Source organism: Pelophylax lessonae (genome assembly GCF_965119305.1).
Source record: "Pelophylax lessonae genome assembly, chromosome: 8".
Taxonomy (NCBI): Eukaryota; Metazoa; Chordata; class Amphibia; order Anura; family Ranidae; genus Pelophylax; species Pelophylax lessonae.
In genome coordinates this window covers 238,989,046-239,013,125 of record NC_138775.1, presented here as the reverse complement: position 1 = coordinate 239,013,125, position 24,080 = coordinate 238,989,046, and the positions used below count along the sequence as shown (strand labels likewise).

The following is a 24,080-nucleotide window of genomic DNA, read 5'->3' as shown; positions in this document are numbered from 1 at the left end:
ACTTCCCAACAACTGGCTGCAATTTATCCTGGCAGAACTGAGACAGGGCCGAGGGTATCACTGCCCACAAGTTCTGGTCTTGTTCAAAGTTACATCCCTTTGGGACGGGAGTATTGGAAACTATCAACACAGTTCGTAACCTGTCTATTCCCATGGACCTGCTGATACTGCTGCTGGGTCTCACTGATCTTGTGGAGGCGTCTAAACATCCCAAGCAGTTTGTTTTCTTCCCACTTTATTATACTAGAAGGGAAATATTGCTACGATGGAAATTGCCAACCCCAGCTATGGTTTCGTTCTGGAAAGCAGCAGTAATGTTGCTCTTTACCTATATAAGCCAAAACTGTCCAACCAAATTAGAAAAAAAATCTGGGCTGGATGGAGGCACAGGGCCTCACTGTTTGAGGTAGAGATACCTCCAGCTGTATACTTGGGTATTTTTTTTGATACCTGAGCACTATATTTTACCTGTACTGCCCCATCTCCTTTCAAATCTTCTCCTTCCTAAAAGAGGGACATGGTTCTGTTGTCTTCAAGGATAACTGAGAACAATATAACTGATAACAGCACAGCAATTTATATGCTCACAAAACTCCTGTTTTTTTTTAACTTATCAAGCAGGGACTAAATAGGTAAATGTTTAAATACAGTTTAATGGGCCAATTAATATAGTAAATACAGGACCAACACCTCAGCCATGATAAAAAAAAAAAAAATCTGACCAGGTGCACAGCAATAGCCAGTTTTAGTCTCAACAAAAGTGAGATGCTCAGTAATGTTTGGCTGTAAGATTTTCAGTGGGAAATGTGATCTCACTATGGACTCAAATAGCCATCATACCATATTTCTAGAATCCATACTGGAAGGAAAGCACTCACAGATTATGTCACTACTAAGAGAAGGCACTTGTGCTTGTAAACTGTATAAGGGAAAACTGGCCGATCCAGCTTGACAGTCTCCCTATAGCATCACCCTGCATATAATTACAATCAATAGATGTCAGGCCCCAAAACTGTGCAAGTTTAGACTGCAGTGAAAATAAACACAACAAAATCATTTAAGGTACAGTGGTTAGTTTTCTCTATTTCTTTGCAGGCTTTTCTTCAAGTACTTTGAATATGTCCTCCAGGGACTGGTGCACACACTGCACAAACTGCTGTACATCACGTGTTGGGTAGGCGGACACATTGCATCCAATCCAGTCATCGTGTACTCCATAGCCTACCCCAAAACCATCAGGGACCACTGGAGCAAAGCCTCCTAGCTGCACCGCTGGGCTTGTTAATGTGCTTGTGGAGAGAACATTGTGGTTGATTCGTGCATACGCTGGATCCTGGTAGAGCTCTGGAAGGGACATTCCTTTGCCAGCAGCAAGGTAACGCAAAGCAAAGAGGTGGCGATCAAATCCTTGACCTGGAAGACACAGGAGACATACAGAAAACCAGTGTTACAATCGGAGGCACTCTCTTACCATTCTGCAAAGTAGTTTAGTTAAAAACATCAGCAGATGACTCCAGAATTTAGCCATCACCTACACACAGTAGAAGTAATATAGTAAACCGGTTATGAGAGAAATCCTGATTAATGCGTATTGCCTGGCTGCTAGACTGGCCTCACTAAAATCTGAATCAACATAATAAGGAGTTGATTCAGTAGTGAACTGTTCTAACTAAGGATACAAGCTGAAACGCGTAAGCCCCGTATTATTTTGTACCACCCTGGATTAATAAAATGTATTAATTGTGGAAGATCGAGCTGCCAGCTTTTCTTTATCTAAATGTTTGCTCGAGTGCTAGGGGGACACTACAAGGCAATGCACGGACCGCTCCCCTCCTCTGGAAATTATTACAGGTGTTTTATACTATATTCAGACTGAGGGACAGTTTTTCTTCAGTTAAAAATTTAAGGTCAGCAGCTACAAAAACTGTAGAGGGAGAAAGAGTGGAACTTTGGGGTGAAGTTCCGCTTCACGTGCATTAACCTACATATTACCACCCACTCCTTGTTAGAAAAGACAGCGTGCACATCTAGTTTCCAACTGAGATCTTCCAGTACAGTTCATACGGGGTTATTTATGGTAAACATACCTGCCCAGCCTCCTCCTTTACATTACATAAGAAGGGAAAGTGATGTAGGATTTTTTTAAAGCAGTTATAAACCGCATCTTTTTTTCAAACTATGCAAGACAATTACATAATCTGTTAGTATGCACGGCATACTAGCACATTATGAAATACTTACCTTAGAACAAAGCCTTCCAGCGGAGCACTGTAACTGCTGAAGGCGCTTCCATCTTCACCCCTTCTTCCTTCCGGTTCGTGTCCTCTGGCCCATCTGATTGGCTGCCCCGCAATGACGTCAATCCCGCACTTGCGGAAGTCACAGACCACAGCTCTGCAGGGATGGCATGGGTATGCCGTCCCTTCAGAGTGCATGTGCCGGTGATTACTGGCTGCATGCATGAAGTCCTCTAAGTGGGAACAAAGGTGTCATCCTAAGTTAGCTGCAAAAGTGGAGGCACTCTTTAAAGCCAGGGGGTCAGCATTTTTCAAGGCAGGAGTTAGACATGGCAGTCTTGATGTTCTCTCAAGTTTCTTTTCACTTGGTAATGTAAATGCAGATAAAGTACCTTTAAAAACTGCCATGGACAGCACTATCGCCACCAAAAATGACTTTATAACGAGACGGAGGAGGCGGCATCAGCAAAAGTGACACATCCAGCTCACTGTAACTCGTACAGTAAGCTTGGGCTGCACTTAGGTCTTAACCAGGTCCCGCCCGGCCTATAGTCAAACGACTGTCGGGTGGGAGCGGTCTTGTTCTGGGTAGATGTCATATGACATCCTCCTATGCTAAGGCACCATCTGTCGCCCACTGTACACAGCGGATAATAGATCATTGTACCGGTGTTCCGTGAGAATTACCTACCCGTGAGAAAAACCTACCCTCGTCACTTCCGGTTGCACGGCAGTGTGTGTAATGCGGCGTTTACATTAAAACAGCTGTGCTGCAATACGAGTCATCTCCGCTCCTGTCCCTGTGACTTCCCTCATCTCGGCAAGTAAATATAAAAGCGGCGGCGGCTGTATGAAAAGATAAATAACTGAGCCGCCAGCTGCTTTTATATTTACTTGCCGAGATGAGGGAAGTCACAGGGACAGGAGCGGAGATGACTCGTATTGCAGCCGAGATGTTTTATGTAACCGCAGTGTGGGTAGGTTTTTTTCACGGAACACAGTGATAAATTTCATACTAGTACGCACTAGTTTGTGTTGCTTGCTGTAACTGGTCACAGTGATCACAAGGTACAGACAGGGCCAATCAGAACCCATCTGTATCATGTGATTAACTGTGTCTAATCACAATAGTAAACACTGAATTAATTGAATTTATTCAGTAGAAATGGTTGTTTAGAAGTGAAATTCATTGTTATAAAGACTCATAGTGAAAAAAAAAATCCTGATTACCTCCCCAGAGTAGTAGTGTTACTATGATACCACTGTTACTCTGGTCACAGTATGGAAAAAAAGTCATATTTTATTACATTTTTTTTTGTTTTCCATACTGTCACCAGTTAGTGTCCCTGATCACCACCACACCAGTCATATAATGTCGCTGTACTGCATGGTGTGAAAATTTTTTTATTTTTTTTTTAATTCCTTTATTTTCCAAAAAAGTGTAACAAATAAATACAACTTCACTCACCATGCCTCTAAATACCTAGGACTGTCTACTTTCCAGAAAAGGGGCATTTGGGGGATATTTGTACTGTCCTGGCATTTTCAGGCCTCAAGAAATTAGATAGGCCGCCAGTACATCAGGATTGATTATTTTTCAGATATATACCATAGTTTGTGGACTCTATAACTTTCCTACAGACTAAATAATATACAGTGCTTTAGGTTATTTTCAAAAAGAAATGTAGTAAAATACATTTTGGCCTAATGAATAAGGAGTATTTTGTTGCAAATATTTTACAACAGAAACAAAGAAAAACATGTTTGATTTTTTTTTTTTAAATTGGGACATTTTTTCATTTATTTAGCAAAAAAAAAAAAAAAAAAAAAAAACTGTGGTAATTAAATACCACCAAAAGAAAGCTCTATTTGTGTGGAAAAAAAACAATTGATGAAAAAAATGTGTTGCATGACCGCGCAGTTGTCATTCAAAGTGTGACAGTGCTGAAAGCTGGCCTGGGCAGGAAGAGGGGGTAAGTGTGCTCGGCAGGGCTTTTTTTCTCCAAGAATAGGTGCAGGTACTCCCCTCTTCTGAGTCACCCCTTGTCTCCACCCCCTACCAACCTTTGAGCGCTGTCCTTTGATTCCAACCTCTACCCATCTGCCCCCCCCCCCCCCTTTTAGAGAATACAGAACCAAGTATCATGTTGTGGTTCTAGGTAATTTGTATGGAATTTGTTAATGATAACTAGAAAAGCAGTAAAATGAATCCCCTGCAATCAGCAACAATAGACCCCCAACAACAATAGCCCCGCAGCAACAATAAAAACAGTAAAATAGATCCCCTGCAATCAGCAACAGTAGCCCCCCAGCAACAATAAATCTTCCCCTGCAACAATCGCCCCCCCCCTCCAATAAATCCTCCCCTGCAACAATAGACCCCCCCCTACAACAATAACCCTCTAGCAACAATAGTTCCCCCTTGCAACAATAAATCCTCCACTGCAACAAAAGCCTCAACCAATAACAAAATGCCCTCCAGCAACAATAGATTCACCTCAGCAACAATAGATCCCGCAGCAGCCAGCATTAATAGGCCCTTCAGCTCACCCCACTGACCCCAGCATCCCTTTGCCATTGCATACATTCAGACTGGAGGTTCCGGAACTGCGTTCCCCCGCGTTCCCGCTGAAAAAAAGCCCTGGTGCTCGGTATTGAATTGGTTCATTTATTTACATATATTCTTAACAAGCAGTAAAATACCTTTAAAACAAGCCATTTTTGTAATGTAATCTGCTTTTAATGTGAGATTATTACTTCTCAAATATTATAAAGACTCTAAAGCTAACAGCTTTGAAACACCTTCTGTGCATTACACTAAAGGGGGGGGGGGGGGAACTGCTAAGGTTGTGTTAGAAAAACAAAAGCTGAGACTGTCAATGCCAACACTAGCAAGTCACAAGGTTAGAGAAGAGCAGCAGGGAACTGATCAGACATTTGTAAACATAACCAAGATATGCACAGGCACCATGATTTGTACAGTGCGCCGGGTTCCCGATCCAGAAAGTAGATGCTGACCCTACGTAATGCATACAGCCATGGTCGCATTAACATTTATTGAGCTTGAAGTCATATAAAAAAAAAAAAAAAACAAAAAAAAAAAAACACCCCACCAGCCCAAAATAATAAATTGTTTTTACTCTCAGTGTTTTAGTCACTGCAGAATATATTAGGAATTGTTAATCTAAACTCTGAACTGAACTCTAATTATTGTGCATTTTTAGTCCATTGGCATTAGATCTTTTCTCTAGCTCAACATTGCTTGGCGAAATTATGAGCTATAGCATATAAACCAAGTCCTAAAGACCTCTCCTATGAATACAATGGCTAAAAATGCATACTAGGTTATGGTTTCAGAGGTTTTAATAAATGAGGTCCAGTATTGCTAGACTTACCCATTGCTGCCTCCTTAGTCAGCTGCCCATGATACTTGGAGCATTCATTGAGCATTTCCCTGAGCTCAGCTGCGTTATGCTTGGAGAGATTCTTCACAAAAGCCTCTGAGCACTTCTTGGTATAAAGGCTAGCTGGTCGGATGGTCTCTGTTCGGCCATGTTTGAAGGCTGCGGTGCTGCATGACTCATAAGTGGCAGTTGTCTGTCCATATTGCCTGAGAAAAGCCATCTGGAACGAGAGCTGAGATATGGCATCAGGACTGAGCTTCTGAGTTTTTAGGAACTCCTTCCCTCCTCTTTTGAACTCCATGGTGGAAATGGTCAGCGAACCCACCAGAGCATCAAACTTCTTTTTAGCGTCAGTTACTGCAGCTTTTAGAGAGTCATCCAGATGAAATGCAAGTTTGTGTACGGCATTAACGGAGTCCACAGCAGCGGGAGTGCTCTCAGGAGATACAGCTGGCTGCTCTGTGCTGTCCTTGAAAACCTCATTTTGAAACCTTAGAACAGCAACTCCATCTCCCCATGAATGCTCAAAATTGATTGCCGCTGTCCCATCCTTCGTCATGATGATGCTGAATGACTTGTCAAACCAGCGATTTGAAGCAGAACCATGCAGCATATTATGTGATAAGTGAATGCGATCTTTAACAGGAAAGTCATCCAGACACAGACAGAACACAGCTGAATCTACTTTATGTAGAGTCTCTTGGTTGCCATTGTCTATCAGCTTCTGCCTTACTATGGCCCACGTGTTCCTATCTTCACTAGTTAGATATCCTAAGGGGAATTCTGGTGCAGGAGTGTTGTCTGACAGGATGTAGTTCAGATGGGCTTTAATTTCTGATGCCTTCACTATGCTTCCATCTTTATCCAGAACATCAAATGCATAGAAGTTTCCATTTCGGAGGACCAATAGGTGTCTTGCCTTTTCATCGCTGACAAGTTCATCCTTGTTCAGTTTTGGTATTCGAGTGGAGTTAAACAGGCGGAAATACTGAGACATGTCTAGCGGGTATGCATTCACCATGTACGCCCCGTACCAGGACAGAGAGGATGGCACAAAGCGGATGAGCTTCCTAAACCTCTGTGTGTCACTTTTGGCCGGATTGAGGTGGAATATTTCTGGCTCCAGGTAACCATCTCTCATAGTTTTTAGGAAACGCATGGCAGACACAGTCATGTTTGTGGCTCTGACAAGCTGGTTGTTAAATTCTGGCTTTGGATCAGGAGTGAAGGACATGAAGGGATTAGAATTAAGCACAATTGGGTCTCTACCACAGAGATACATGTCAAACCATGGAGCTGCAAACCAAGAGAAAATATTAAGTATTATTACGTTTCAAGTTGAGTATTTCTAAAGGAAAACATTCCAGGTATTTATCAATGACAACTCCACTATATTAAGTAAACTTTTCTTCTACAAAAAGTTAAAAAATTTTTGGTACTCTCTAAAAGCAAGCACCAATCTCCTTTCATTTGTCTTCAGCAATTTGGCGACTTGTCAATTGTGTATATGAGTGTTTCTAAACCTTTTTCAGTCAAGGCATCCTTTAAAATTGACAGTCTTAGGGCACGCCACTTTAAAATGTAAAAAAATATTCTAATAGTGTTACATAATGCAGGAAACTATCAACACACATGACACCCAACATTAGAGGTGATTTATTCCTACAAAGCAAATACACTTTTTCATACTAGTACCGACTGGTATGCCAGTGTTTCTCCTCTCCCTCAGTTTCTCTCCATTAACCTTCTTAGCGGTATTCCCGAGCGTGGCTCTGGGTTAAATTTCAGAGCCAAAAGCGGTAACCCTGAGCCACACTCGGGGTACCGCCAGAAGCATCGCTGGATCCTGTAAAAGAGGTTACTTACCTTGTCACAGAGTTCCAGCGATGTATGCGGGCGGTATGCGGCGGCGGATCTTCCTCCCGATCCTCTCCGTGCCCCGGCTTCCGTCTCCTGAGACGTGACGTTCGCAGGGGGGTGGAACCGGCGGCAAATTCAAATGTAAAACACATCAAACACACTGATACCATTCAAAATAAAATAAATTCAGATTACATTGCCCCCCAGTGCCCTTTCCTGCAGTTTTACTGTACTTTATAAATAAGTTAAAGTATGTATGTGTATGTATGTGTGTATATATATATATATATATATATATATGTTTTTTATTATATTATAATTTATGATTTTGTGTTTCAAACTTTATCATACCCAAGATGTTATAAAGAAGAACGCACAGTAAAAAATAAATAAATAGGTAAATAGTTGGTTTGGGCTGCTCATTCTCAAGAATTACATGCAAAATAATGGTACCGCTTTCAGCACCTAAAATCCGAAAGAATCATACCGCCAGGGAGGTTAATCAGCAAATGTGACCCCAGTGTTGATGGAGAGGGGCAGGGGAGGATCAAACAAGGATGCTGTGCAGGTGATCAACACCCTTCTTATCAACACTGATGACATCACTGGTTGTTAGGGTGCCGGTGGCTGGAAGGTTGAAATGGTGCAAAATAAAAACCCGTGGCTTTGAGTAACTAAAAGGAAGGCTTGATCCACCTGCTGGCTTGTATACATTTTTGGGCAATTTTTAGGCATTTTGCCAAGGCACCCTGGTTGAAAAAGGCTTGTCTATGTGATGCAATCTTTCTGTGTATGATACTATATATTGCAGAGACCTTGTCTTATCTATTTCTGTGACTCCGGGGGGAGATTTATTAACCACTTGCCGACGGCCGCACAACTATTTACGCCGGCAGTCAGCCCCTCACAGGCAAAGCGACGTAGGGCTACGTCACTAGCCTGTGAGGGTCTAGGGAGCTCCCGCACGCCGCCGGAGGCAAGCTCCCGCGCGGTCACGGACCCCCCCCCCCGAGCGTGTGCCTGGCGGACCCGATGTCCGCCGGTCACTCGCGATCGTCCGTTAGAGCGGGAGAAAGGAAGGCGGCTAATGTAAACAAGCCACCTGTCATTCTCCCCTGTGTATGAACAGTGATCATACGGTTCTACTATGTAGGACCGTTGATCACTGTTCCTACACCACAAGCCACAGCCAATCACAGTTAGAATCACGCCCCTAGGGACACACATAGCCCCTCCCTCTCAAAAAAAAGTTAACCCCTTCACTGCCAGTGTCATTTTACAGTAACAGTGCATATTTATAGCACTGATTACTGTAGTAATGTCACTGGTAACCCCAAAAGTGTCAAAAATGTCAGTCAAGGGTCCGATCAGTCCGCCGCAATGTCGCAGTCCCGCAAAAAAAAAAAAAAAAAAAAAAAAAAAAAAAAAAAAAAAAAATCGCAGATCACCGCCATTACGCGTTAAAAAAAAAAAAAAAAAGACAAAAATCTTTCCCTTTGTTAGTAAACGCAATAACTTTTGCGCAAACCAATCAAAATACGCTTTTTGCGATTTTTTTTTTACCAAACATATGGTAAAAAAAAAAAAAAAAAAAAAAATTGGCCCAAAATGTTAAAATGATTTTTACTTTTTTTTTGGGGGGGGGGGGGGGAATTTCATATAAAAAAAATTTGAAAAATATTGTTATTTTTGCAAAATTGACGCTCTTTTTTTGTTTATAGCGCAAAAAGTAAAAATCGCACAGGTGATCAAATACCACCAAAAGAAAGCTCTGTTTGTGGAAAAAAAAAAAAGAGGTCAAATTAGTTTAGGTACAGCGTCGCACGACCGCGCAATTGTCCGTTAAAGTCACGCAGTGCCGAATCGCAAAATAGGCCCTGGTCAGGAAGGGGGTAAAATCTTCCGGGCTTAAGTGGTTAAAACTGGTGCAGCTGTGCATAGTAACCAATTGGCTTCTAACTTCAGCTTTTTCAATCAAGCTTTGACAATAAAACATAGAAGATGATTGGTTACCATCAGCCTCACCAGATTCCATCTGCAACAGTTTTAGTTACTCTCCCCCTAATAGGTACAACATTGGTGCATGTCTTTGTCAGCATTGATGTTATTACTTCTAAGCCCATATCAATAGGAAAAAAACACACGCACCAAATGTGGATCTGCCGGGTTTTTAAACATTTTCTGTCCCTCTATGGACTCCTGAAGGTCTACTTTAGAGGATAAGTTCACCTTAAAAGGGGAAAAAAAAAAATACCAGTGTGCTCAACAGCGACATGGTAGTTCAATAAATGCTGCAAGCAGACAGCCACAAAAGGATGGTATTGTAGTTCATTAATTCACAGAACTCTGTGAATGAATAATGCGGTTGTGTGGATGTAGCCCTGCAGGGCCATGCTCTTTTCAAGTAGTGACAGCTGGTACAGAGAACTTCTCCCCGTACTGCTGTCGCACAGAGGGCTTGGATCGCTGAGCCCCTGCAGGAGCAGGAACATGTTACACCCTTAAAAAGGATGCAACATGTTCCCATAGGTGAACTTATCTTTTAAGCTTCAAGTGTGAGCATTCTTCCTTACCCCAGAAGAAATGATAAAATACCTTTTTTCATAAACACCTACCTGAGATGTAACTGGTATGTTTGTTCTGCTTGTCCTGTTGCACCAGTTCCTCATGCAGCTGCTTACCCACCCCGTTTTGAAAGTGCAGTGCCAGTTGTTTCGTCGTCCTGAAAATAAAAACCATGAACCATAATTCCCAGGTGGATATAGAAGTGTCCACTTAAAAACCATATTCGGTATCAGCAACAACTTAAAAAGGTAACTATACTTTTACAATAAATTGCCCCCACTTACAGAAGACAGGTCACTAACCGAAGGTCAAAATACTGTGTGGCCCAATATGGTACTGGGCTGCATCAGATTTATGTTGCCATTTCGTGCACTGGTTGTCAACCTATGAGGTATAGGGGGGTCTGAAATGTTGCACCTGAAAGCTCCCAAAGGCCTGCATATGACAGAAGAATCTCAGACTACAAACTTATTGGAGGGGCTCAACAGAGACTGTGGACACACAGCAGGTGTGACTGGAAACCGAAGGCACATTGAAGGCGATAGTCCGACGGGACTGTAAAGGATTGCACAGTAAAGGCCCGTACACACGTACCGATTGTCGGCCCTAAAGATTCGGCCGACGACCGATCGACCGATTGTAGGCTTGTTAGTATGATGCTTCCGACAGCGCACTTTCGGCCGAACAGAATCTGTCGTGCAAGCATTAAAATTTTTGTAGGCCGACACCAGAACGGCCGATTGTTCGCCAGTCAGTACAGATTTCGGCCAACAGACAGCCGATTTGCAAGACTGGGCATGCTCAGAAAAGAAAAAAAGACAAGGAAAGTTAACCATCACATGACATCACTTCTGCAGTCGGCTGTTGTTGGCCGACAAAATTCGTGTGCAGTCTTTTTGCAGTTTTAAACAGACATGACAGCCCTGGACGAAAGACGGCCGATCGTTCGGCCGACGATCGGTACGTGTGTACGGGGCTTTAGTGTCAAAGGGAACATAGGATTTAGTATTCTGGTAAGGTGGTTTAGAGGATGACTAATATTTCCTCATACCTAAGCTGCTCATCGTCTAAAAGAGGCCGTTGTGCATTCAAGTATCTTTTCACAGTGTCTTCAAGTTTGGGTATTGGCAGTCTGAAAGATATAAATAAAAATTATTAAAGAAGCTTTATAAGAAAAATATAGGCTAATCCCAATAACAAAGAAAGTAAGATTGATTATAGGATTATTAAATACATAAATAACTATAGAACAAATAGTGTAAGTCATTTTTACAATGGTAAAATTTTCTATTGTTTCCACTGTTTTAGGACTTAGGTGGGTTCTCGCAGCTATGATAAGAGGTGTATGTGAACAGCTGTGGCTGCTGAGCCTGTACAAGGCAATGACATCACTGTTGGTCTGTATCTGCACACCCAGTTATGACCAGCTGTTCGGGACAAATGAGCAAGCCTGAATGCAGACCGATATGTCCAGGATTAAATACCTGTCCCTAACCAAAAGTAACCACTGGTTGTGTGGATACATGCGAACAGCATTCTTGTACAGGCGGAGTGGCCTGAAGCTGTTTATATACACCTGTGACCTACAGATTCTTGCCGCTGGAATCCACTGTATGCACATAGTCACCTATGTGAAGGAGGCCTTAAATAAGTATGCTCACCTAGCAGCGATCCAATGCTGCATCTGCCCCTCGCGGCTTCTACGACTGAGAAATAAGCAATCAAAAAACGCTGACCACTCAGTTCTCAGTCTTCAGAGAACCATTGACTCTCAGCTCTGCCCCTCCAGCACTCAAAGCAGGGGGTGGGAGCAGCTGGCTTAGGCTCCCAGCGCCTTGCTGAGAGGACGAGCCAGCTTCAAGTCCAAGCTTCTGGGCGGATCCAGACTATATGGTCGGAATCTTTCCAGAGTCTGGACCGGCTCTGTGACGTCATCACATACTGTGAAAAATGTTGCATTTAATTTGAAATAAAGGTCCCAGAGTCTGGAGGAAGAGTGGAGAGGCACAGAATCCAAGTTGCATGAGGTCCAGTGTAAATTTTCCACAGTCAGTGATGATTTGAGGAGCCATGTCATCTGCTGGTGTTGGTCCAATGTGTTTTATCAAGTCCAAAGTCAGCACAGCCCTCTACCAGGAAATTCTAGAGCACTTCATGCTTCCCTCTGATGACCAGCTTTGAGGGGAGTCTGATTTCATTTTCCAGCAGGACTTGGCACCTGCCCACACTGCCGAAAGTACCAATATCTGGTTTAATGATTATGGTATCACTCTTTTTGATTGGCCAGCAAACTCGTCTGACCCAAACCCCATAGAGAGTCTGTGGGGTATTGTGAAGAGGAAGATGAAAGACACCAGACCCAACAATGCAGATGAGCTGAAGGCCACTATCAAAGCAACTTAAGCTTTCATACCACCTCAGTAGTGCCACAGGCTGATCGCCTCCATGCCACGCCGCACTGATGCAGAAATTCATGCAAAATGAGCCCCAACCAAGTATTGAGTGCATACCATACTGTACATGGACATACTTTTCAGTGAGCCAACATTTCTGTATTCATTTTTTTTTTTTTTTGTAATGGTCTTATGTAATATTCAAATTTTCTGAGATACTGAATTTTGGGTTTTCACTAGCTGTAAGCTATATTCATCAAAATTAAAAGAAACAAATGCTTGAAATTTATCACTGTGTGTAACGCATCTATATAAAATATATGAGTTTCACTTTTTGAACTACTGAAATAACTTAACTTTTTGATGATATTCTAATTTATTGAGATGCACCTGTGGGTTGGGTGCCGGATCTTTGACCAGAATTGCACAATATAACTGTGCAGCAATTAATTGCATGTGCAGATCAGTGTACATTTCAAAGAAGATTGTGAACAGGCAGGTAAGTTTATTTTATAGTGCAACTAGTTAAAGGTGCATTCTACCTAGGACAGTTTTTTATTTTAGATTTCCCCTTTAAGGGCTTGTTCACACTTAGCCCTTGTCGTTCTTCTGGAAAGTAAACCAAGGTGGATAGATATTCATAGGACAGTTAATAGGTACCCGGGGGGGCATATGTCACCTCCTCATCACTTGTTTTAATCCTGAAAAGCCCACATCACTGCATTGCCACCACATGCACTGAACTCAATTGCGGGAAAGCCCCATTCACTTGAATTGGTACCGTCAGTGGCAGTACAACCTGACAAACGTGACAGGGGGTAACATTTTTGCCATGGCCTGTGTATAACCCCATTTGGCTGCCTTTGCATCTTGAATGGGACAGTAAAACTGCAGCTCAATCACCTATTTTATCCCCCCCCCCCCCAGTGTGAATAAGCTCTAAAAGATAATTAGTGTAAAGCTTTTGAAAAACAACATGCCTTCCAAATGCTCATGATTAAGCATTTTAGATCCACTGCACAATGCAAACACCAAAACTAGGACTGACAACGGCACATGTACACCATAGAAACAAGCTTTAGTGCTAAAACACTGATACATGCTCAGCGATTGTCCATATACATACCTAGGCAGACTTTTCTGAAAGTGCATAGTGGGGACAATGCTTTTGTGCAGATACTCAGAGTCACTGCTACCTGCACTGTACCCCCGGAGCAGGACGGATGTTGTGGCAGTTGGTGATGCCCCTTTCCACAGACATGACTTAGTCAGCAAGCGAGCCATGGCAATTGTCTGTCAACAGAAATCTGGAAACCTGGAGGAGACAGAGAGCATATAGTAACCTAGAGGAGGCAGAGACGAGCATATAGTAACCCAAGAGGAGACAGAGAGCATATAGTAGCCTGGAGGGGGCAGAGGGCATATAGTAACCTGGAGGTGGCAGAAAGCATATAGTAACCTGGAGGAGGCAGAGGGCATATAGTAGCCTGGAGGGGGCAGAGAGCATATAGTAGCCTGGAGGGGGCAGAGAGCATATAGTAAACTGGAGGAGGCAGAGAGCATATAGTAACCTGGAAGGGGGCAGAGAGCATATAGTAACCTGGAAGGGGGCAGAGAGCATATAGTAGCCTGGAGGGGGCAGAGAGCATATAGTAACCCGGAGGAGACAGAGAGCATATAGTAACCTGGAGGAGGCAGAGAGCATATAGTAACCTGGAGGAGGCAGAGACGAGCATATAGTAACCCAAGAGGAGACAGAGAGCATATAGTAGCCTGGAGGGGGCAGAGGGCATATAGTAACCTGGAGGGGGCAGAAAGCATATAGTAACCTGGAGGAGGCAGAGGGCATATAGTAGCCTGGAGGGGGCAGAGAGCATATAGTAACCCAAGAGGAGACAGAGAGCATATAGTAGCCTGGAGGGGGCAGAGGGCATATAGTAATCTGGAGGGGGCAGAAAGCATATAGTAAACTGGAGGAGGCAGAGAGCATATAGTAACCTGGAAGGGGGCAGAGAGCATATAGTAGCCTGGAAGGGGGCAGAGAGCATATAGTAGCCTGGAGGAGGCAGAAAGCATATAGTAGCCTGGAGGAGGCAGAAAGCATATAGTAACCTGGAGGAGGCAGAAAGCATATAGTAGCATGGAGGAGGCAGAGAGCATATAGTAGCCTGGAGGAGGCAGAGAGCATATAGTAACCTGGAGGACTGAAAGAAGATCAGAGTAACCATAACTGATAACAGAGGAGCAGAGTACAACACACAATGAGGAGTTTAATCAGTGACACAGACAGCTGAAATACTGTATATGAATTTGTCTTGTTCTAGACACTCGCACTACATATACCACCCAATCTGTCTCCTCTGACAGCCAAATTTCTATTTGATTTAAAACATATCTAAACCCAATTATAGAAATTGCAGAAACTGCAGCTCATTAGTCCTTAGGAGGAGGTGGCTACATTAGTTTTCTTATTTTCAGGATTTTTTTCCTTTAATTTCACCTACCTTCAAAACACTTCCTATCCTGGGGTGACAACCCGCATTGTACTGCATCTGCGAAGAGCAGCATTGTCACCCTAAAACAGGAAAGTATGTTGAAACTACAGAACACTTCTCCTTTCCTCTCCTCATCTCCATATCATAGGAGGGAGGTATTTGTAGTCCTCAGAGAAAATTGGAAAGAATGCTAACTGATGACAGCAGAGGCAGAAAACAGGAAGTTATCAACTCACTGGATTTCTGGCAGTATGAAAAGGTATTTATTTGCATTTGTCAGGCAGTTACAACAAAAGCCTTTCATTTAGTCCCCGTTCACACTGGGGCGACCTGTGAGGCGACCTGGTCGCCTCAGGTCGCCTTCCATAGGGAAGCTGCGGACCCGTTCTAATAGGAGCGACCTCGGAGGTCGCCCCGGGAAGTCGGATCGCCCCAGTGTGAACGGGGCCTTATAGATTTAAAAGAGAAGTGCGGGATCTAAAAAAAAAAAAAAAAAAACAAAGAGAAACACATGTACTCACCTAGGTGGATGCAGCATCTGAGCCCCTGCCACCTCGAAGATCGAGAACTGGGTGATCAAATACCACTGATCGCTCAATTCTCGGTCTTCAGTGAGTAGAGATATGTTGACAGTCACCACCTCTCTGCTCTGCCCCTCCAGCGCTCGCTTTAGCACCAGGCTGTGGAGGGGCGGAACCTGCTAGCTTGGGCTTTTAGCGGTCTGCTGAGAGGCTGAGCCAGCTGCCAGTTAATCATCTGGGTGGATCCCGACAAAGTTAGCATCTCTCCAGAATTTGGACCAGCTCTATGACATCAGTGGACAGCGGGCTTTAGCCTGTTGTCGGCTGAATACGGGTCACAGGAGTGCAGAGCTAAGTGCACTCCTGTGATCCCCAAGGGAAGTATAGCCAAAAAGAGCATTGGCCATACTTCCAGACCAGAAAAGTGTATATAGGAGTTCACTGTTAGAGTATACTTACAGTTTAGGTCACGTATTGTAAGTGGACACCGCACCACAATGACAACATATTTATCATCAGTGCACAACATGAAGGAACAGTCACTGGTTTTGGAGGAGGTCTTTGCCCCTAGAATGTCTTCTAGTTTTCTGAACTCACCAATAGAAACATGGCACTCCCCTTTGAATAACAGATCCAACTCTTTTCTTTTTTGCAGTTGGGCAACATTTAAAGCTAAAAATCCAGGCATGGCAATTTTTTACATAGTTACATTGATCCAGCTTGTATGTGCCATGGCTGTGGAATCACTGTAGTTGGCACTGCTACTCCAATGATTGCCGCTAGGTTCTGTATTTCATGCCAAGTGGCTACCTTGCTGCTTACTGAGGACAGAAGGTTGCTCACTTTGCACAGGTGCCATTCTGATAACTCTGATTGGACAAGGTGGAGATTGTGACATCATCCGACCTTGTATTGTCGTTCTATGGAGGGGCGGATGTCCACTGACACCAGCCACCATTCAATCTCATCCTGTCCACCAAAAACAGATGGATGGTGACCCTATATTCCATCCATCCAGCAGATTGGATGGAAACAGACAGGTGGGCTGTTTCCATCCAATTCCCCCATAGAGGAGAGCAGGACTGTGTCTGTGTGTGCTCTGCATAGCACAGTGGACATGGACTGGTCATCCGCCTGCTCAGTGGGATCAGCGAATAGAGCCTCCGCTGAGCAAGCAGATTCTGCATAGTAGAGGTTGTTCGTTTGAGGGGTTCTAGGCTGGGTTCACACTTGTGCGATCACAGACTTTGCAAGAGATTTGCATTGCTATGCAGATCACATGCGATGTCTGTGTGATACAAATTCAGCCATACAAACTGTATGGCTGAAATCACATCACATTCGCACCAAAATGGCACAGAACCCTTTTTTTGGTCCGCACTGGAATTGGATTGCACGGGCGACGTCAACCTGTGACGAAACACGTAGGGCGGCTCCAGACGTGACGTCACCACGCCCCCACAGCCAGCCACAGATTCTATGTGTGAATGCGGGAAGCCACGGCTTTGTTCCTAGTCATCGGCTCTTGTGATATGCTCATTTGTTACATTGTCCATGTAAGTGCATTTTTAAATAAAAGGTTTTTAACCACTTGCCGACCGCCGCACGCCGATCTACGTCGGCGGTCAGCCCCTCACAGGCAAAGTGACGTAGGGCTACGTCACTAGCTTGTGAGGGTCTAGGGAGCGAGCGCGCGCCGCCGCATGGTCACGGACCCCCCTGCGCGTGTGACCGGCGGACCCGATGTCCGCCGGCCACTCTGCGATCGGCGGGGGAGAGGGAGAAAGTCAGGCAGCTTGTGTAAACAAGCTGCCTGTCATTCTCCCCTCTGTATGAGAGCTGATCATATGGATCTACTATGTAGATCCGTTGATCACTCTGCATACAGCTGAAGCCACAGCCAATCACAGTTAGAATCACGCCCCTAGGGACACACACAGCACCTCCCTCTCAAATATAGTTAACCCCTTCACTACCAGTGTATTTTTACAGTAACAGTGCATATATATAGCACTGATTACTGTAGAAATGTCACTGGTAACCCCAAAAGTGTCAAAAATGTCAGTCAAGGGTCCGATCTGTCCGCCCCAATGTCGCAGTACCGCAAAAAAAAAAAAAAAAAAAAAAAAAAAAAAAAAAAAAAAAAAAAAAAAAAAAAAAATCGCAGATCGCCGCCATTACGCGTTAAAAAAAAAAACAACAAAAATGACAAAAATCTTTCCCTTAGTCAGTAAACGCAATAACTTTTGCGCCAACCAATCAAAATACGCTTTTTGCGATTTTTTTTACCAAACATAGGTAGCATAAAACAAATTGGCCGAAAATGTTAAAAAATTTTGATTTTTACATTTTTTTGGGGGGAATTTCATATAAAAAAAGGGGGAAATATTGCTATTTTTGCAAAATTGACGCTCTTTTTTTGTTTATAGCGCGTGATCAAAAAAAAAAAAAAAAAAAAAAAAAAAAAAAAAAAAAAAATCGCACAGGTGATCAAATACCACCAAAAGAAAGCTCTGTTTGTGGGAAAAAAAGGACGCCAAATTCGTTTAGGTACAGCGTCGCACGACCGCGCAATTGTCCGTTAAAGCCACGCAGTGCCGAATCGCAAAATAGCCCCTGGTCGTTTAGCAGCCAAATCCTCCGGGGCTTAAGTGGTTAATATAAGCAGTATCACGCTATGTGGATTTCTCCTTTTTCCCTGATTATGTGGTCTATATGAGCTTTAGCCGGCACTTCCTGAGGATTGGCTCCATACTGGGGATGTCTGTACAACTCTTTTTGGGTCTGTTGCCGGATATATCCTGAGGAGTGTTTTCATGGCATCCTGTTCATTTGTCCTGCTTCTAAGCGATATATGGTCTCTCCATTAGGTTGGGTGACCATATAGGTCTGGTAAGCAGCCTAATTTCACATCTCAGTCACGGGTGAATTCTTGGCATACTGTGAAGACATATTTTGGATAGAAGGGAGTAAGTTCTGCGCTATGGATATCTAACGGGTATATATCAAAGGTAATTAGGCTGCAGCCTACCCTAAGCTACAATCGAATGACTGTATAAAAGAGTTTAGAAATATGGGTAATTGGCGCTGCCTATCTGGAACACTGTGGTATAAATCACAACGTAATATATGTGGATATGAATAAAAGTGTCTGTGCAAGTGTCAATATGCACAATTAAATAAATAAAACCAACATGTAAAAACAGGAATAAATTGATAAGATCAACATATATAAAATAGATATTATATCCCGGTGATAAAAAGGTGCAATCAAGTGGTATATATGAAACGATTGAACAATATAAAGTGCCAAGTGACCAATAGTGCTAGATCATGTGCAGGAAATAAAAAACAATTGTACTGAGAAAAAGTACAGAAAAATTGCAATAAATAAAATATTGTGCAAAATAGGCTTGTGACGGTATCAGATTTTCATGCTGCGATTAATTGATTAAGGTTTTGCCACGGTATACGGTATTATCACGGTATTCTATTATTAAATTTAAATTATTAAATTTCTACCTCACTTGAATTTCATTGCTGAATTTAGGGGCTTTGGTTCACTTTTGCACATTATTATATAGTCAGTCAGTACAGACTCTGTGAACCAGGCCTAAAATAGGTCATCAAGCAGTGTCTGGCCTAACTGGTGATAACTGGTCCTGGCGCTCGGCTCCGATCCAATGGCCTGGTCATTAAGAGGGCAAAACCTTGTGGTCAAGAAGTGGTTAAACCTGAAGGAGGTGTTGTTTATAAATTACTTTACTATTGCTTTAGGCCTGGTTCACATGTATGCGGGTTGGCGGTTCACATGTATGCGGGTTGGTGGTTCACATGTATGCGGGTTGGTGGTTCACATGTATGCGGGTTGGCGGTTCACATGTATGCGGGTTGGCGGCCCACATTTGCACAGGCATAGCAGCCCATTGATTTGAACGGGCTGCTATGCCCTCATTTTCCGCAGAAAGAAGGTGCATGCAGCATTTTTTTAAAATTCAGTGGCCTTGAAATCCATCCTGCTTTTGCACCATGCGACTAACCTGCAGTTCCTGCTCTGGCAAGCTTTCTGCATTTTTTGTATACGTGGGCACGGCATTTAAAAACAGTTTGCGTGTGCAGCAACAGCAGGTAAGTCGCATGGTGCAAAAGAAGGATGGATTTCATGGCCACTGCATTTTTTTAAATTCTGCATGCACCTTTTTTCAGCTGAAAACGCAGGCATAGCAGCTCAAGCCCATTCACATCAATGGGCTGCTATGCCTGTGCAAATGTGGGCCCCCAACCCGCATACATGTGAACCACCAACCCGCATACATGTGAACCAGGCCTAAAGCAATAGTAAAGTCATTAATAGATAAAAACACAGCTCCTCCTGCAGGTTTAACCACTTCTGGATCGCAAGGATTTGCCCCTTTAAAGACCAGGCCATCGGATCAGAGCGCCAGGACCAGTCATCACCAGGTAGGCCAGACACTGCTTGATGGCTATATAATAATGTAATGTGGGCTGCTATGCGTGTGTGTGTGTGTGTATATATATATATATATATATATATATATATATATATTTATTAGAGCTGCACGATTCTGGCCAAAATGAGAATCACGATTTTTTAGCTTGGAATAAAGATCACGATTCTCTGTGTAACAAAAAAAAAATTGGGATAACTTACTTTTTTTTATTATTCATTAAAGTCTATTAATTGCGTTTGAAAGACTGCTGCGCAAATACAGTGTGACATAAAATATTACAACAATCGCCATTTTTTTCTGTAGGGTCTCTGCTAAAAAAATATATAAAATGTTTGGGGGTTCTAAGTACTTTTCTAGCAAAAAAAAACAACTGATTTTAACTTGCAAGCAACAAGTGTCAGAAAAAGGTCCAGTCTTTAAGAGGTTAAACTTCCTTTCTCCCTGGCAGAGGGAAGGAAAAGATACAATGTAATCATTTTTGTTTATAGTTAGGAGACTTAATGCTGAAAGGCATAGCTGTGTGAGTGAATGAGTCATCCAGCTCACTGAAATGTATCAATTCACAAGTCAGACCCAGGAGCAGAGAAACTCGGTATTTTAAAAATGCCACAATAACAATACCGTGGCTATGCAATACCGCGATATATCGAATTACCGAAAACCGGCATATGTCTAGTGCAAAACGATGAATGATATATAATAACTGTCTGAAAAAAAAAAAAAATAAATGTATATATATATATATATATATATATATATAGTCCTATTAGCCAGAAATAATGACAAATCCGTGAATAAAGTGCAATAATGTGCAAAAAGACAATAATATGGTGACTGGCTAAAAATTAATAAAGTCCTAACAGCCAGTATTAGTGATCAGAAATAGTCCCAAGTACAAAAGAAAGATCCAGGAAAAATCGGTGAATGAATGAAGAAGGATCGGTGAATGGATGCAAAAAGGATTGCAGGTGGCCCCGTGGTGGGCAACTGGCGAGGTGCAGGCGAAACCCACTAGTAAATAACCTACAAACCAGATGTACCCACCCCACACAGGGGTATAGGGCGGGTATTAAGGTGTGGATGGAACTCCTTCCCTTCGCTCCTAACTTCTTGATGGGTCAGTGGGATATTGGAGGCCGTCCCTGGGGGTCCCGGGTGTCACCGAGGAAAAACAGGATCTATAGGTCCTCTCCAATGGGGATGGTGGTATATACAAACTTAGTGGCTAAAGGCTGGCCACTCAGCAGTAGAATATACAGGGCAAAGGAAAAGGCTCGATAGTGTGATACCGTAAAACTAGTCTCATGAAGTCTCATAGTTTTTAGCTTCTAACCTCAGCTTCTTCAATTAAAGGGTAACTCCACTCTTGTGGGGATAAAAAATAGCAAATAAAGAAAAAACAATATAGCGTATAGAATTGCGACACAAATCATATTGTAATTGAATGGTATTAAAAATTAAATCTCCTCTTATATCTGCAGCCAATGTAATTTTCTGAAAATGCAATATGGCTACCTGGAGGTCTTCTGTACACAGATATGTACAGAACCCCCCCCCCCCCCCAAAAAAAAAAAAAATGTCCTGCTTGTGTGATTGGCTCACTGATTTTCCCAGAAGTCTGCCTAAGATACAAGTCAGATTTCTGGCATCCCCTGCAACAAAAATTATTTTTCGGTGGGATACTCCCAATAGGAACATGTCTAAAGGGATGCAGGCCCAGCAGATTTCTTCATTAGAGCCCTGCAGCACAGCTGATTGATAATTATAAAATCACTCCAATTAGATACACTTTCCCACATGGACATGGAGGAACACACAGGGATTTCTTCAGAATAACAAAAAGGTAGAAATCTGCAACAAAGTCTGCCATTCATAGAACGCCTTGTATATTTTTCTCTGATTGGATGAGTCTGAGATAGTGACATCATCCCCCTACCTCTCCACCTCATCCCCCAACCTCTCCCCCTCATCCATTAGAGAACTTCTTTATTCACTGGAAAAAAATAAATAAATAAAATCAATAATTAAAAAAAAAAATAATAATAAAAAAAAAAATAAAAACAATTATATACACACACACACACATATATATATATATATATATATCCTCAAGTTGTAAAGCGCTGCGTAAACTGTCTGCGCTATATAAATACTATAATGTGTATATATATGTGTGTGTGTGTATATATAATTGTTTTTATTTTTTTTTTATTATTATTTTTTTTTTTTTAATTATTGATTTTATTTATTTATTTTTTTCCAGAGAATATATATATATCTCCTCAAGTTGTAAAGCGCTGCATAAACGGTCGGCGCTATATAAATACTATAATGTATATGTATATATATATATATATATATATATATATATATATATATATATATATATACATATACACACACACACACACACACACACACACACACACACACACACACACACACATATATATATATATATATATATATACACACACACACAAGGCAACCTGTGACAGATGGTAGTGCCTAGCTAGCGCCCCCCTGTGTTCACTGCTGCTGTCCCTGTAGTAGCACCAACTACTACAGTGATCCTCCACAGCAGTCCCTCAGATATGGAATATGTACAATATAAATCAGACCTACAGCTCTGCACTGCAATCCCTGGAAACAGTTATTGCATGGTCACAGCTACAGGACAATATCTGATCACTTGGTAAGAATAGGTGTCCTGTGTGCAGCAGCCTGAGGTGCAGACCCATCAATGTGCAGCTCCCTGTCTTCTATTTGTACAGCTGACACTCATAAAACAGGTGTGCGGCACCCTAATTCTTCCGGCAGACCCCCTCTCCCCATCATATGAGACCCTGACAGCTCCCCTCCTACCTGCACACACGTCCTGTGCTGTGCACTGTCCTCGCCCCGCCCCTCCCCTCTGTCCCCTTTACCTTTGTCCTACTTACCTCCCCCTCCCCTTCACCACAGCCCCGCCCCTCTCCTCCTGACAGGCTTCACACTAAGCGCAACGCACAATGCTTTCCCCAGGAGATTTTAATCCAGCTAATTCGTTCCGGGGTGAGGAAATGTTTCCAGAGTTTTCTGGAGACAGTTTATAAAGGCGATTATCTGCCGCCTGTATCTGACTGGAGGAACCATTTGCAGTGTCAGGCATTGTTCATGATCCAACAGAGCACAATCTACATGTATAGAGGAGGATAGCTGCCTGTCCCTTGTTAGTGGCAGTATATGTAGCTGACAATATGGTTCCATCATTCCTCCAAACTTTTTGAGATGGTAACAAGGGACACCTAAGTCACCTAGGCATAGGACACCCCCCCCCCGCCACTCCCCCTTAAGAGAGACCTATAAAAAAAAAAAAATTATTAGTGCTTAACCACTTCAGCTCCGGAAGGTTTTACCCCCTTAATGACCAGGCCATTTTTTGTGATTCTTTTATTTACTTTTATTTTAACAAATAATTGCATGGTCATGCGAGGCTGTACCCAAATACAATTGATGTCCTTATTTTCCCCACAAATAGAGCTTTCTTTTGGTGGTATTTGATCACCTCTGCGGTTTTTAGATTTTGTGCTATAAACAAAAAAAGAGCGACAATTTAAAAAAAAAAAAAAAAGAACGCCATATTTTTTACTTTCTGCTATAAAACATTCCCAATAAAAAAAAAAAAATAAAAAATCAAATCTTTTTATCAGTTTAGGCCAATTTGTATTATGCTACATATTTTTGGTAAAAAAAATCCCAAAAAGCGTATTTTAATTGGTTTGCGCAAAAGTTCTAGCGTTTACAAACTACGGGATAGATTTTTGGAATTTTTATTTCTTTTTTTGTTTTCATTAGTAATGGCGGGGATCAGCGTTTTTTAGCGGGACTGCGACATTGCGGCGGACAGATCGGACCCCTAACTGACATTTTTGACACTTTTTGGGGACCAGTGACATTATTTTTTTTTTTCAATTTTAATCTTTTTTATTAAAGGCATCATTGATAAACAAACATATATTGACAACAATATAATTCCATAATAATGAGAACATTGTAGTCACATCTTATTATCCCAAAAAAAAAAACCTGATGATGCCTTCACCTATTTTATTCCTCATTTACCCCAAAACAAACCATAAAACCAAAAGCAG

At 42.4% G+C, this 24,080-nt stretch overlaps 1 protein-coding gene across 1 annotated transcript; it reads right to left on the bottom strand.

Annotated features, from left to right (window-relative positions):
- Positions 1-973: 973 nt before the first annotated feature.
- CPT2 (carnitine palmitoyltransferase 2) lies at positions 974-22,860 on the bottom strand. The gene is made up of 6 exons (XM_082265545.1): positions 22,813-22,860; positions 13,586-13,774; positions 11,118-11,198; positions 10,117-10,223; positions 5,633-6,937; positions 974-1,413 (listed from the first exon to the last, which is right to left on the bottom strand). Exons 2-6 carry the CDS (start codon positions 13,741-13,743, stop codon positions 1,082-1,084), a joined length of 1,983 nt encoding a protein of 660 aa, XP_082121671.1. The 5' UTR covers positions 13,744-13,774; positions 22,813-22,860; the 3' UTR covers positions 974-1,081.
- Between the last annotated feature and the right edge of the window lie 1,220 nt (positions 22,861-24,080).

Bases quoted from the DNA above. Each gene is read 5' to 3' on its own strand.
- CPT2 (XM_082265545.1), bottom strand. From the start codon at position 13,743: ATGGCTCGCTTGCTGACTAAGTCATGTCTGTGGAAAGGGGCATCACCA. The intron at 6,938-10,116 runs GTAGGTGTTTAT...CTTGGTTTGCAG, and splicing joins ACATACCAGTTACATCTCAG to CTCCATGGTTTGACATGTAT. The intron at 1,414-5,632 runs GTAAGTCTAGCA...TGTGTCTTCCAG, and splicing joins GACTAAGGAGGCAGCAATGG to GTCAAGGATTTGATCGCCAC.